The sequence below is a fragment of the Musa acuminata genome, chromosome BXJ2-5 (assembly GCF_036884655.1).
Source record: "Musa acuminata AAA Group cultivar baxijiao chromosome BXJ2-5, Cavendish_Baxijiao_AAA, whole genome shotgun sequence".
In the NCBI taxonomy this organism is placed as follows: domain Eukaryota; kingdom Viridiplantae; phylum Streptophyta; class Magnoliopsida; order Zingiberales; family Musaceae; genus Musa; species Musa acuminata.
Window position 1 is genome coordinate 193104 of NC_088342.1, and position 14397 is coordinate 207500.

The 14397-nt window shown below is 40.6% G+C and overlaps 2 protein-coding genes and 1 long non-coding RNA gene across 6 annotated transcripts in view; 2 read left to right on the top strand and 1 right to left on the bottom strand.

The window, feature by feature from the left end:
- Positions 1 to 1248: 1248 nt before the first annotated feature.
- Positions 1249 to 4882, top strand: LOC135611950 (uncharacterized). Its single transcript, XR_010486700.1, has 2 exons — positions 1249 to 4460; positions 4533 to 4882. It is a non-coding gene; the product is annotated as an uncharacterized LOC135611950 (long non-coding RNA).
- A 1599-nt stretch (positions 4883 to 6481) lies between these two features.
- On the bottom strand, positions 6482 to 10773 carry LOC135611641 (uncharacterized). The gene is made up of 5 exons (XM_065107275.1): positions 10098 to 10773; positions 9745 to 9957; positions 9105 to 9253; positions 8912 to 8980; positions 6482 to 8601 (listed from the first exon to the last, which is right to left on the bottom strand). The coding sequence occupies exons 1-5, from the start codon at positions 10284 to 10286 to the stop codon at positions 6804 to 6806; spliced, it is 2418 nt and encodes an 805-aa protein (XP_064963347.1). The 5' UTR covers positions 10287 to 10773; the 3' UTR covers positions 6482 to 6803.
- A 1333-nt stretch (positions 10774 to 12106) lies between these two features.
- LOC135611951 (uncharacterized) overlaps positions 12107 to 14397 on the top strand; it is a 5748-nt gene continuing 3457 nt past the window's right edge. For 2 of the 4 annotated variants that reach the window (XM_065107603.1, XM_065107604.1), the window contains exons 1-3: positions 12107 to 12379; positions 13471 to 13950; positions 14054 to 14225. In XM_065107603.1, the coding sequence (XP_064963675.1) occupies positions 12311 to 12379; positions 13471 to 13950; positions 14054 to 14225 (721 nt within the window). In that variant the 5' untranslated portion in view covers positions 12107 to 12310. The remainder of the gene's footprint in view (positions 12380 to 13470; positions 13951 to 14053; positions 14226 to 14397) is intronic. The other 2 variants (XM_065107605.1, XR_010486701.1) reach the window with 2 other exon arrangements.

The window sequence follows — 14397 nt, forward strand, 5'->3', positions numbered from 1 at the left end:
CATTGCAGACATATCTCAGATGCTAATCGATAAGTCCATGATGAATGATTATACTGCATAAATTAATTAGGTTGCTAAGTAAGTAGAGTTGCTATAATTATGTCTTTGGAGAGCGGTGGTGCGCAGTTTTCGGTCTATGTATAGCTTCCATGGATGCTGCTGTGTTATCTATCCATCACCGCATCGTGGTTGACTCCTTTCGATAGGAGATTCTTTAGCCTGTGAGGAGTGTGATGCCGAGCCATCATTTCAACAAGTAAATTAGGAGAGGAACGTTCTCTCGTCTTGAACTTAAACTTTCAGAGAAGTCAAGAAGATCAGACGACGTATGAGATTAGTGACGACCACCAAAATCCAAATTTAGGCGCTGAATTGCTAGACGTCACAGATTAGCATGTTGTTTCTTTGCAGCATTGTTTAAGCTCTTTTACAGCATGCTGAAGTTTCGTATCAGCATGCGAGACACAAACTAGATCAATTTTATTGTTATATATATGTATCTCTCTCTCTCTCTCTCTCTCTGTGTCTGTGAGTTGATTCTGAACATTTGGAAGATATTACTGATCAATTCGACAGTGTGTTCTGTGGTCGATTCGGATGAAACACAAATCAAAGTTGGCTTTGTTTCTAAATCCAAAAGTTGTTCTCATGACAGCTAAATCTTCCGCAACAGAAAAGGACAAAGAACAATATAAAAATCTGCTCGATGAACGATCTCCAAACTCACTGACTAATTAGTATGATACACGAAACCATTATTCTATGTGGGCAATCCACCACTTGCAGCATTATCGAAAATATATAGCAATGTCTCTGAAGCCCCATGGACCAAGCCCATTCATGACATCTGACTGACTGATACCACCGATAAACTAGCAGCATCATTATTACTCGTATGAATAATACCGCGCACACGACGAACCGATTGTTGACTTGATATGAGATCCGGAGATCACACCGAAACAGTGTACAGCGCACAACCAAAAACAATCAACTTCATGCTATCTAGTGTATTTTAACCCGCTAGCTAACCTCACAACCGAGAGTGTTCGAGGAGGAGCAATGTTGAGGATGCAAACGATCGATCCATGAGCTTGTTTGATCTCCACAAGTATGATTTACTGCCAAAGTTAGTTAAATTGCCGTGCATGTAAATGCGTAAGAATTAGAAAGCGTGTCTGTTTCGACATCGTCAAAAGAATGTCATCTTGTTTCTGATAATTTGTAGGGTGAGGATGGCTGCGAGAATCTAAACTCATCCAAATACTTGAGACAAACGTAGTTCAGTGGCTCACAGGCGAAAGATAAAAGAGAGAGATATATATGTATATATATTCCTTACAGCAGATGAGAAGAAAGGCCCAGCTGCCATTTCTTTATATTTTCCTTACCTCCAGCAAGCTTGACATAATATATGGTGACCTCCTTTTTCTCTCTCTCTCTCTCTCTCTCTCTCCTTTAGCCAGGTGCAGAAAGAACAAGCGAGATTAAGCGGCAAAACCCTTGCTAGGGTTCGCTAAAGTTTGGAGTGGTGGGGGAGGGTGGTGAGGATTGCACCCTATAAGTGGCTGGTCTTGGACCTTGGCCATTTGTTTACCTTTTAGGAAGGGAATACTCCACCGAGGTCTACAAGTTTCTATCACCTCACTTCCTGACCACCCCCAAACCTTTCACCTCTATCTGCTTCTCTTTCTTTCTGATCTCCAGAAATTTGGCGATGAAGGGTCTTGGAGAAGAACTTTATGGGCTTCTTTTTCTCTGTGACCGACTGCCTCGGAGAAAAAGGAAGAGGAATTGACTCCATATACTAACTCATCTGTGAGAGTTGTATCCGTTCGCTGTCTTCCGAGAGAGGAAGGATGATGTGAAGGAACGCAGGTGACAAGGGTTGTGCCTGGCTCCCTGTACGCCACACATGTAGATCGATATCTATGGGGAGATTGGCTACTGTGGGTGGCGTGCAAGGAGCCAAGCACGCCTTCTCTCTCTCTCTCTCTCTCTCGTGATCTTTGTGTAGCAGATCATCGTAGGAATTCTCTCTTGCATGATCGCTTTTGATTTCCTTTGCAGCGATATCTTGAAGGAATTATATATGATCAAAACAACTGCTAGTATTCATTGAACTTTGAAAATGAGGATTAAGATTGCTGTCGGATTGCCTGCTTTGATTGTTTCTTATGCATATTCCTATGGTTGTATGGTTTGAAGTATTACACTAGTTCAAATGCTTCATCGATCGATTGGCTACTATAAATCCCACTAATAAGCGTAGATGATTTCATGGAACACCATACTTGAATCGACCATGAGGGTAAAGCTTCTGTGATTCTCATTCTCCTCCTTCTCGTTATTAATTAATTTATAGTAAATGGAACCGATTGGTTTTGGTTGAGACCTCCAAAGAATGCTTCCTACAATTCTTCCCCCTTTTCCCTTTATTTTACACCTGTTTTTGTTCGAAATGAATTCGACGGGAAATCTAATTCTCCTCTCCGATGGATATATGTGCTCAGATGTGTCAGTTCTTTGAATCACTTGATGTGATTTATGATGGCATCTCTCTCGTAATCGATCAGGAAGGATTATTTAAACATCCTCAACTTCTACAAACCATATCGTTTCTTGTCCTCCTCCTCATCATCATCATCATCATCTAACTCATGTTAGTCTTCTCCATTTCAATTCTATGAGCTTTTATTCCCAAGAGGACATCGATCCGTATGCTTCACTCAAAATACTGACGTGGTTGCCTCCTTCCAAGCTTATGTCTTCACTCGAATACTAATTTGCTGCTCTCAGTATCTTTCATATCTTGAAATGGATCCGCTGACAAATTTGATCTAAGCTAAAGGCAGTACGTAGAATTTATGTATGCGTATGTATATCCATTTCTGCTAGGTATTTTAACATGGAGGCTTTACTCTCTCTCTCTCTCTCTCTCTCTCTCTCACACACACACACACACACACACACAAACACATTAATCCCTATTTCTTTGTTTCTTACGGCATGTGACAGACCAGCAATCAGTTCTCTCTCTGTCTCTCAGAGACACACACAAACACAGATTAGTCCCTAGTTCTTTGTTCTTGCAGCATGTCACAGAGACTCGTGATCGGTTGATCTCTCTCTCTTTTCTCTAAAGTTTCTGCATTATGGCAAATGTGTACGGTGCTGCAATTCTTCTTAATGTATCATTGTTCCATTCTCAGTTTGATTTGACTACAATCTCTCTCTCTCTCTCTCTTTCTCTCTTTGGATCAATTAAACCGAGCCATGGGAGGGAGCTCGAGCATTAATTCCAATGCCAAACACACCCTCTCCTCCATCAATCAAGTCACCGGTCAGGTATATACTTCCCACTTCGAGCAGTCCCCTAAAGCTTGAAGATTCTCCATGGACCGGGCAGAAGCCCCAAGTGTCGTGGCACAGTGAGAGGGTGTCAGCTTTCCATCCTTCCGAGGAACCGAGCACTTTGGTTGTCCTCCGAAAAGGAATTTTCAACAGCAGTGAAAGCAGCCCATTGGCACACATTCTCCGGAACCAATGCAGGCAGCAGCTTTACCTTCTTCCCTGTCCCCAATGCATTTCTTCTTTATACATGTACCTCATGCTGCTGCTGCTTCTGCTTTTGTACTATCAAATAGCAAGGCGGTCGTTCCTCATCTTTTCCGCCCCGCCTTAATCGTTCTTCTCATTCGGTTGTTTCCTGTGATTGCCAAACTGCACCCTTGCTGATACTAATAACATCAAGATGATTTACTGCACGAGACTTTTACTGTCACACAGTATCCGAGGATGACGAGTATATATTGTTTTGTGTCAACAACATGAACTAATCGATCTTACTGTAACACTAATGTTTTATCTCCTCAAGTCTCCTGACTCATACATATATTGGGGAGTATATATATATATATATATATATATATACATGTGAGCTATAAAGCAGTTTACTGGGATAAAAATATCGGCCACAGCATAGAGTTACAACAAGACATGGTTCAGCTTAAACATAGGTATCTATCTATCTCTCGAGTAGAAGAATGTTGTAGTTTCATGGCTATGGATAAGTTGGTACTTTATAATAATATTCTCTTATTATTCTCCTTGTTTTAAGGTGACTCTTTTCATTGTTTACATATTCTAGTTAACTGGCTCTGCAAATTATGGGTCTGATTGAGTTGGTTTCTCTCTTGCTTTCGGAGGAGGATTTGACTCCAATTTCAATTTTTTGTGGAGATGATGCCAAGGATTCGACCCAAGTGTGATTCCTTTTTTTTTTTTTTTTTTTTTTATGTGAGGGATTAACTTCCTCCACAAGTCCTTGGAAAAGAAGAAGAAGAAGAAGAAGAAGAAGAAGAAGAAGAAGAAGAAGAACAGGGTGAGTGAAGGGCACTAGTTAAATAGTGGAGTTGTGGCACCGAGACACCGAGCAAGACAAAGTTATGCTTTCAAAGGTTTGAATTTCTTTTTTTATTTATTTATTTTTTGTTTGAAATGGGTGGAATTAGATGTTATCACCACAACAGTGACGACCACCGCAAATCGAAGATATCGGAGGGATGGATCAAAACAGGGAGCAGCTTGGACAACAAAAAAAAGACAAAATGAGCTTGGTCTTAGGCCTACTTGAAACATGGACCGACGGACCTACTTATGTTGGAAGAAGAAGAAGAAGAAGAAGAAGAAGAAGAAGAAGAAGAAGAAGAAGAAGAAGAAGAAGAGAAACACACACACACACACAAAAAAAGAAGGGAGCTTTTTAAAAGATAGATAATCTCTCTCACATGGATTACTAAAAAGCATCTTGATGATGTTCTTTAATTTTAACTCATTCATATTATATTTATTAACCTTTTATAATATATATTTTTCTTTCTATCTAAGGACTCGACTTTCTCGTTAGTTAATGTCCATCCAACGTAATCGATCATCAAATCCTAATATAGGGCACGTGAGACTCAATCTAGTTCACTAGATTGCTTCCCTTATATCCTCCTATTCTGGGACTCTGACAGACTCTCAAGGAGATGAGGAACAGTGCTTGCTGCTCATCTGCCAGAAGCTACGAGGGCTACTTGCCCCTTCTCACACTGAAAGAATGAAAGAAAGAAAGAAAGAAGCTTTACTCCTGATCCCTGTCAACTCTATGCAGCAAATTGTTTGACATGGTAGGAGCTATCTGCCTATGCCCTCCTTCATGGTGGTGTTTCCAGCAGCCTTAAGCTTCCAAGACACACTTGAATCACATGGACCACACAGTGGAAACCAATCATGAACACAAAAGGAGGAGCACAGACCAGTCTCCAAATAATAATAATAATAATAATAAGACTACAAAACTCGTGCAGATACATGGAGGGCAATGGGAAGCAGACCGAGCATGTCTTGTCCCTGTTGACAGCCTCAGTGGAGAGTGAGAGAAAGAAGCCTCTGGCCAAGACAGAATGAGCCAAAGGCTAAAAAGTCATCAAAGGGGGGAAGCAGGTAGTCTCGTGGTCTTCTTGCCATTTAGGCATGTTGAGGGATGGGAACCAACCTGCAGAACCTGGCTAGCAGAAAGGACAACATCAACAGTACCATTTTGTAAGCTTCTCTGGACTTATTATTGAAGCCATACACCTCGGCACTCTTGCATTGTACTGTCATACGAATCTTATCGAGTACTTGTCACTTCTCTTTTGCTTTTTCGGATTTGTTGTTGTTGTTGTTGTTGTTGTTGTTGTTCTACTGTACAAGTCCAAGTTTCATAGCACGGTGAGCATAACAATCAGTAAAAAGAAAAATGCTGTCAAAGATCCAATGTTACGATGACCAAATATCGAGATGAATTGCACATCAGTTTAAATGATCCCTTTTTTCTGAGAATGTTCATCATATATATCTAAATGAATCAAAGTGAAGATGCCAACATAAATCATGGAGTAATAATACTCACATGGCCTCGAGAAACAATATACTACGGTGTTTAAATGCTTCGAGAAGAATGACAAAGATACACACAAAATTACTATTGGCATTACTGAAGTGATTAGTTAAATGATCACAAATTTCCAATATATTAATCTGGCAGGAACTGTAGACAATGTTGTAATGTGGACCTTCATGTGCAAACTGGAACGAGGATCAATAATCCAAGCAAGTGCCATATGCTTCTTTACAAGTGAAAGATTCTTTACAAGTCAGATTGTCAGGTGGAAACAATACTTCCATCTCAAACAACAAAGATAGGGCGAGAGAACCTAAAACAAAACAAAAAAAAAAAACTTAAGATCGTCTGTATAGATGATCTTAAGTTAGTATCATCTATACAGATATTTTAGAACCTAATGCAAAGTGACAGATACAGATGTTCCTTATGAGCTGAGGGACTTTCACTTTGTCTTTGTAATAATGCATATTAACATGCAGCATTGTCTAATCAAGAAGATTTAACAACTCAAACATACTCGACAGGCAACTGTATCAGACGAAGGTAAAATCTTCAAGCCATGAATATTGCAGACATTCTTAAAATTGTTAACTGCTGCAAGCCGCTAATCACTAGCATACAGTTTTAGTTCTGTATTCTCCGTGAAAGAGTAGCAAACGAAGATGTAATGACACAACATATTTCTAATGATTTCAATAACAGATTGTTCTTGTAACTATCTTCTAATTCCAGTTGAAAGAAGGAAAATTTTAAAAAAAGTCGATAAATATGAAATCCTGTAATCCATTCACTCCCTTCCACTTTCATCATCTGTGATTTCCTGGAAAACTCGAATCATATTTGTGGTTGCTTAGGACACATTCTACTGTTAGAGCAAGCCTCGTTTTGCTGTCATACATCCAGAATCCCAAAGTCTAACGATCTCAACGAATTGCTCCACGCAGTCTTCTGAAGGATCAGAGGTTGGTTCTGCATCGAATGAGAGAGTGCGCCGAACTGATGAGTTTCCTTTTGCTGTTCTGCGAGAATTTTCAGACCTGAGATCGACCATCTCCTTGCAGTTCTGCGATATATGATGCCCCTGTCTCGGAACACATGTGACAATGTTCAAATCCGTGTTCTCATCTTGAAAAACTGCATCCGTGATTGACTTTGAGCAAGTGGGAGATCTGAGGTCCTTTTGTTTTCTACTGGGATCCGCTGCTGAATTGTTCCTTGGATTTTCATCAAGCAAGGGTCCATCTTCCCGTGGCACACTGGTGGAAGTGCTCCTTCCGCTGTGAAATGGAAAAGGTGTCCTTAAATATTCTTCAGAAGACTCTCTGCTACTTTCAGTAGTGCAAATAATGGTTTTGCAACTGCTGTGGATCGCATTTTCTGATAATTCTTCTTCTTCCTCTACTATGTCAGCCCAGGTTCTCCTCCTTTCACTCTTTTTGATCAATTGAGTCTGGAGATAATTTTCAGAAAAAACCAAAATTTTGTCATTAGCTACTATATCTATGCTTGAGTTTTGAGTTGCAAACTGTTCTACCTCTACCATTTCCTCCCAGGATTTTCTTTCACTCTTCTTGATGACCAACTGAGTCCTGGGATAATTTTCAGATGCAACTACAGTTGTGTCAGTAGCTGTTACATCTACCCTGAAGTCCTGAGTTGCTTGTTGTTCCTCTATCAAGTCAGCCCATGTTCCTCTTACACCAGCCAAGAATGAAGTGATTTTGTCCGTCTTTGCATCCACTGCACTAGAAGCCAGATTACTCCCAGAAATCTGACATGGATAGTTATTTGAGCTTCCTGTACAAGTCTTATCAACTAAGTTGTCAATTTGCCTCCCATTATTTGTGAGAGCATCGGATCCTTGATTCCAGTTTACATCAATATTAGAAGATAGGTTCCCATTACTTTTCTCTTTTGGTGTTTTTACTGATTCGGTTGCCCATATGTCATTCAGGCTTCTGGGTTTCAGTATACAATCTTCAAATCTATGATTCGTGGCCACATGATCTGGTTTTGGTATTCTGTCACTAGTCACAATTGAGGAATCTGGTGCTTGCCCTGTGTTCCCACTCGATAGGATTGAATTGTAATCAGAATCCAGGTACTCATGACATCTCATGCTCCACATCTCATATTCTTCTTTGCCACAATCATTGAATTTCTGACTGCCTTCACATAAACCCATGGATCTTTGACCTGTATTCTTATTTATCAAAAACCCAGAGCTGCTGGAATTTTTGCCGTTCGATTCATTTAGAACTGAGTTGTCATGGATGGTATTTGAGTTGAGTACTCGACAATCATTTGTAGTTGCAGCCTTCTTCAAAGCATGATCTGCACCAATGATTCTCTCTTCCCTTTTAATGTGAGAATAAGTAGTATCCGCTATGCGTGAATTTTGTGACTGTTTGTTATCTCCACTAATAAAAGCTGTACTCTGTTGCCGTTCATATGCCTTGTTATTAAGATTCTCTTGAGGCTCAATTTCCTTCAGCATTTGAGAAGCCTGTTTAAAGGATTTAATAAAGAACTGATCACAGATATTACTTGATGCCCTTTTCACAACTTGGAGGATGGACCTGGCTTCCTCGAGCCTTCTTGTCTTCATCAAGCAGATAGCTAAATTACACTGTTTGTTGTAATCTCGTTCGATCGCCAGTGCTTTCCTGCAATTAAATATGAGTGAGAAATTGCAATCTGCTAGTTCCACATGATTTCATAAAATTTCATCCACATTTTATTGGACGTCTATATGAATAGGCATTATACTAATTCAAGATTTGTTTTATTCCAACTGAAATATTTGAGGACTTTCTTCTTCTACTCAAGAGAACACTAATTTAGTCATATCAGTCACTTCTACATTCAAATCAAAGAAAATGACTGATCACTGATATATCGGACATAAAAAGAAGAAAATGACAAGAAAACCATTACAACTTGCGGCAGATTAAGTATCATGTAATAGAAACTCACCAGTAAAGTGTTTCTGCTGTTTCGTAATTCTCGGATTGCATGTAAGCCCAAGCAAGGTTTCCCAGTAGTCTGCATAAGTTTTTTTTTTTCTATTGAATTTATGGCTACGGCTTATTTGTTGAAGAAAACTAAAGATGATCAACATGTGCAAATATATGAGATAGAGAAACAGATCATTAACATGACAAGCTACCTGGACTTCTCATGATCAAGAGAAACATGGAACTTTTTCCCTTTAGATCTTGTTAACTTCGTTCTCCTCCCACCAAAAGCTAGCCCCTCATCAATCATCTTCAGCTTGAAGTTTAGCAGCTCAATTTGATCATCTATTCTTCCACATTTCTGAACAGTCATAATATGATGTATAAGCAAGCCATGTTAGTATAAGCAACAATGGTAGTATAAGCAAGCCTTGAGAAATAATAGCCATATGATGAACTTTCATAACAATGGTAGTATAAGCAAGCCATGTTAGTATAAGCAACAATGGTAGTATAAGCAAGCCTTGAGAAATAATAGCTATATGATGAACTTTCATAACAATGGTAGTATAAGCAAGCCATGTTAGTATAAGCAACAATGGTAGTATAAGCAAGCCTTGAGAAATAATAGCCATATGATGAACTTTCATAACAATGGTAGGATAAGCAAACCATGTCATGAAATTTTTTTGTCTTCTTTTAGTATCATACTCTGCATATACATAAATTATTAAGAAATGTCCCATACAAGGCAGTTTGATCATTCTAGAGCAGAAGCTTCTCTGCAAAACTAATTAGCAAGCTAAAAAAGCTTTAATAATGTACCACAGAATCTACTAAGGATTGTTTTACCTTGTACAGCTCAAGAAGAACATTATCAATAGACTCTTGTGTTTTAGGAGAGCATAGGTGGCGAAAAGATTTGATTGCCTCTATGGCCTCCTCAGCTCGGTTTATCTGTTTCATCGCCTGAGCCATGTCTTTCAATGCACTGTCGACTCGGTCACCACTGTTTATGGCAGCCCAGAACAATGGCACTGCCTTTTGCAGATCTTTGTCAACCATCTGCTTCATGGTCAGTAACTCGTTAGATGCAATGTCTACCAACCAAAAGGAAATTTAAGGCCATAGCATACAAGATGACGACAATCAACAGAGCATCCCAGTCAGAGTGGGATTTGTTGGAAGAGTTGCGCTCTGCTTACCTGGGCGTGCTTCGCTCTCAAGTAAGGGGAGTCGGTAGACCGCGAGTTGGGCGTGGCGCAGTTCGAAGGAGTGCCATAGCTGGGTCTATCGGCGGTCCTCATCTTCTCCACGGGAGTGCACGGGATCGACCCCGAAGCTGCCATGTTCCCCAGCCCTTTCGCCGAATCCTTCTTTCCCATTCTCCCCATCCTCCCCGATACACAGGAAAACCACCTTCAAGATCGCGAAATCCCCCAACCCTTTCCGTTCTCCAGGCCCCAAACCCACTTCTGGCTGCAAGAAACCACCTTCAAGATCTTCAAACCAACTTCGACAAGTCCCTGTCACCAGCCCCCGTGTTCTCCCGGCGCAGAAACCAACATCTACGGCAAGAAACCACCTCTCTTTCCCCAAAACTATTCAGACCGCCTCCGGGGAGGCCAAGAAACCTGTCAAGAGCGGATCTTCAAAGATTTGTCACCTTCTCTTGCAGCGAAAACTGCTTTAATAGCTGGAAAACCGCTTTCTTGAACGAGAAATGATAAGCCGGCGATTAACAGGGGGAGTTTGCGAACTTTCTTCCTCGGCAGCTGGAATATCTCTTCCAGTTCCCACAGAAGCAGCATCAAGAACGCTATTTCCCGGCCGGAAAACCACAAGCAATCGCCGGAACACCACGCTGGTGTCCTCGGAATAGAGAGAGAGAGAGAGAGCCGTTGCAAAGAGGGAGGGTTCAGTTGAGATGGGGCGCGTACAAATGCATGTACGGGAGATCCACGCAATGCAGACTGAATCAGCCCCGAAACCTGTAAAGGGTGACGTCACCAAGACGACGAATGTATTGGGAACACATCAGCCGTAAAATTTCAACGGGCAGACGACTCGCGCGCGCCGTCCCTGGGAACATCCGACGTGGTCAAGAATGAATTCATGATTAACGGTACACCACAGGCGTCATCTCTTTTAGCACGAGTAAGGACTGAGACGAACGGGAGCTCCAGGGGCCCACACTAGATAGACCCACAAGTATGTTCCCACGTATTTGACCTATGAACATGTGGGATTAGATGAAACACACTTTTTTATTATTATTATTATTATATCTCTCCTGCGAGTTATATAATTTTGATCTATTTATATTTAAATAAATATATATATATATTATAAATTTAAATATTATTAATTAAATTTGAGAATAATTTTATTTTTTTAAAAAATTAAAATAATAAAAGAGATAGAAAATGAAAGGATAAGATGAGGATGAAGAAGGAAAAGCATTTCCCGACATCCCCACAAGTGACATGGAATAATAATAATAATAATAATAATAATAATAATAATAATAATAATAATAATAATAACAACAACAACAACAACAACGGGGTGGAGAGAACGTTTAATGACCATAAGAGGGCTCCTCAAATCATGAAACGGATCGGGGAATATAATTCTCATTTCCCATATGATGAATTGCGTCATTGAAGTGCCATTTGTTACGTTCACTACACGCATCGATCGCCATATTCGTACGACGTGCACGTCCTTTGCCACCCTCCACCTTCATGCAAATTACTGAATTTACCCCTCTCTTCTCTTGTCATCAAATTTGCATGATATACATAATTATACATATATTTAAATAGTAACAGAAATAAGTAAGGCTTATCTATCGCTAATTACTCGTAAATTAATATTTTAGTGTGTCGTCTCCCCAAATACGACTTTTGGCTATCGGTTAAACCGATTTAATGTGTGATTGGGGGAAGATCGTATTCGATCATCCAATTTTAATACTCGATTGATCTAATAATTGTGTCCGATTAAAGTAGCAGAAAATTTTGGACACACCATATGTTGCTGCTCGACATCATCCGACCAAGTTGCGAGGGACGCAGAGAGCGCGCGAGGAAGGAGAGAGTGAGTCACCATGAAAGGGTGACATTGTAAATTCGCAGTGCCTCGAGGGTCCCACACAGGACAGGTCATCTCGTCGAGGTGGTGCCCAGCCAAAAATAGGCTGGCTGGACAAGCTTCTTCGCTCCTCGACTCCGCTTTACTCAGCAGGGGTCTTCGAGTCCCCCCAACTCCCAAACCTCGCCTCGTCGGACTCCGCTGTCTCCGCACGAGCTCTCCCTCCCAATCGCCGCCGCAAAAGTACCCAATCCAGGGGTTCTCCTCCGTCCGGGAGCCACTCGGTGTTGTGTTCGAGGAGTGACCTCGATTTCGATTGCTTATGGAGAATTCGGCGGCTCCGTCGGATCCTTCTCCCGAGGCGTCGCCGCAAGGAGGCCGCGACCGAGAGGTGATTCCTGTGGCAAAACGACCTTTTTTTTTTTTTAATGGATTGCTAGAGAGGTTTGTGTTTCTGATGGGGAGCCGTGGCATTGATGCATCTACGCGCGTCGTCTGCAGATCTCAATCGATTCAGTTTGTTGTAGATTATGACTTAAGAATGGTGCTTTGTTTGATTGCGGAAGAAAGGAGAACAAGGAGTCTTTTGGTTGGTGTTGTTTGGGTTCATAAACTGAGTTAGATGCAGAAAATTATCATATTTGTAGTGTTTTCTTTTTGTCCTTGGTATCTTCTTGAATTTGGGTTGAGGGATGGTAAAGAGTTAAATTTGCCGCAAACTCAGAAGGTGACCACGAGAAAGTTGGAAGTTTTTCTGCTTTCTGTGTGATCAGATTGCTGAATTATGTATCTATGTTGATCGGTCGTGAGTTGATTGAGTCTTGAGCAGCAGATGGAAACATGTTGAATCCTTCCATGGGGTGTCTCAATTTAGAGATGCGCTCCGTGGCTGAAGGAATAGGTTGGGAAGGGTTTGAACGATAGTTATAATGAGTTAGTGGTTAACGAGACGAATGATTGTGAAATTCGATTTTTCTTTTTTCTTTTTTCTTTTTTTTCTAATGTTCTAGTTTTCTGTGGTTAAAAGGTTTATGCTGTTCATTTGTTGTACCAGGGTCTTGTTATTCCCGGATATTTTCATGATGAATTGGTGAAATATTTGTAGTTTGGATCTCTTCGGTTCTATTAATACCATTGTCTGACATTTTGAGTGTTAGTCATATGGAACACAAATTATTCCATGCGGAGGTTCAACTTACAGATATGCTCTTAGAGAACGATTACAATAATTTAACTGTTAACGATAAAAGTGATCAAGGAATTCAATGGCTTTTTATGGTTTGTCTGTCTATATTTACGTTTTAACATGTCTAAGTTGTCGTTTGTTGTACCAGGGTTTTGTTATTCCCTGATTTCTTAATCATGAATTGGTGAATACATGGTGTATTTTGGATCTCTTTGGGTCTAGTAATAACATTGTCTAACATTTTGAGTGTTAGTCATATAAAACAAATTATTTCAACATCCTAAGTGGTTTTGCAGTCATCTGACCAGGATGGAAACATCAAAGGAGAGATTTCAACGGCTCATCATTCTCGGCGGCCAAACCTTACCACTTTGCAGATACCTGCAAGAACCTTGGAAATTCCATTGCCTTCTGCAAGATCAAATGTTTTGTCCAGTCCTGGTTCAGTAAGGGCAGGCTTGCCACCCAGGCCTAGTTCAACAAGGGCAAAATCATCCATCAGAAGTCTTTTCCCACAAAGGAGTCTTAAGACCAAAAACTCTACTCCAGAGGGTGATAGAACAGTTCTCCTGATTCCTCGAACACCTTCTTCAGAAGGACCACAAGAACAGGCATCAACATCAAGGCAGTTCTTTATTACCAAGGTCTTACCCTCTACCAAGGCCTTGTCCTCTGGTTCAACCAATAGAACACACTCTTTACCTGTGACACCAGTTGCCAATTGTGGTCCATCAGCTGTGCAGGAAAGACATGCGATTGACCTCTCCAATCTGCAAGTACGTCTTTGTTCACTCTTATATATGAACACTTTTTCCTTACTCAGTTCTTACATAAAACCAAGGACTCCGGGACTGTTTACTATGAGTTTGGATCCGACAGAAAAGCAATGTGCAGACACAAATCAGACGTTCATTTTCCGTTCCTGGGAATGCCAAGAATGGAAGTTTACGGAGAATGGATTCAATAGGTCTTGTCCGAGTTATTTCAGCAACCCCTCGTCCTGTCGCTGTAGACAATGCCATTGAAAATGATGATATAGAGGCAGTTAACGGTACTTCTTTAAGCTCTGCATTCTACAACTCGAGTTGCTTAATCAAATCCATGCTCAAACACTTCCTGCTTATCGGTTTTTCATTTTGATTACTTCTTGAAGAAGCATCCTCTCTGGATGTGACTATCAAATTCAGTGTTTTTGGGACAATAACTGAAATCTGATTCACATT

Coding starts and splice junctions, on each gene's coding strand:
- LOC135611641 (XM_065107275.1), bottom strand. CDS start 10,286: ATGGGGAGAATGGGAAAGAAGGATTCGGCGAAAGGGCTGGGGAACATG. Junction 9,958..10,097: donor TGAGAGCGAAGCACGCCCAG/GTAAGCAGAGCG, acceptor ACCATGAAGCAG/ATGGTTGACAAAGATCTGCA. Junction 8,981..9,104: donor CTTGATCATGAGAAGTCCAG/GTAGCTTGTCAT, acceptor AAACTTATGCAG/ACTACTGGGAAACCTTGCTT.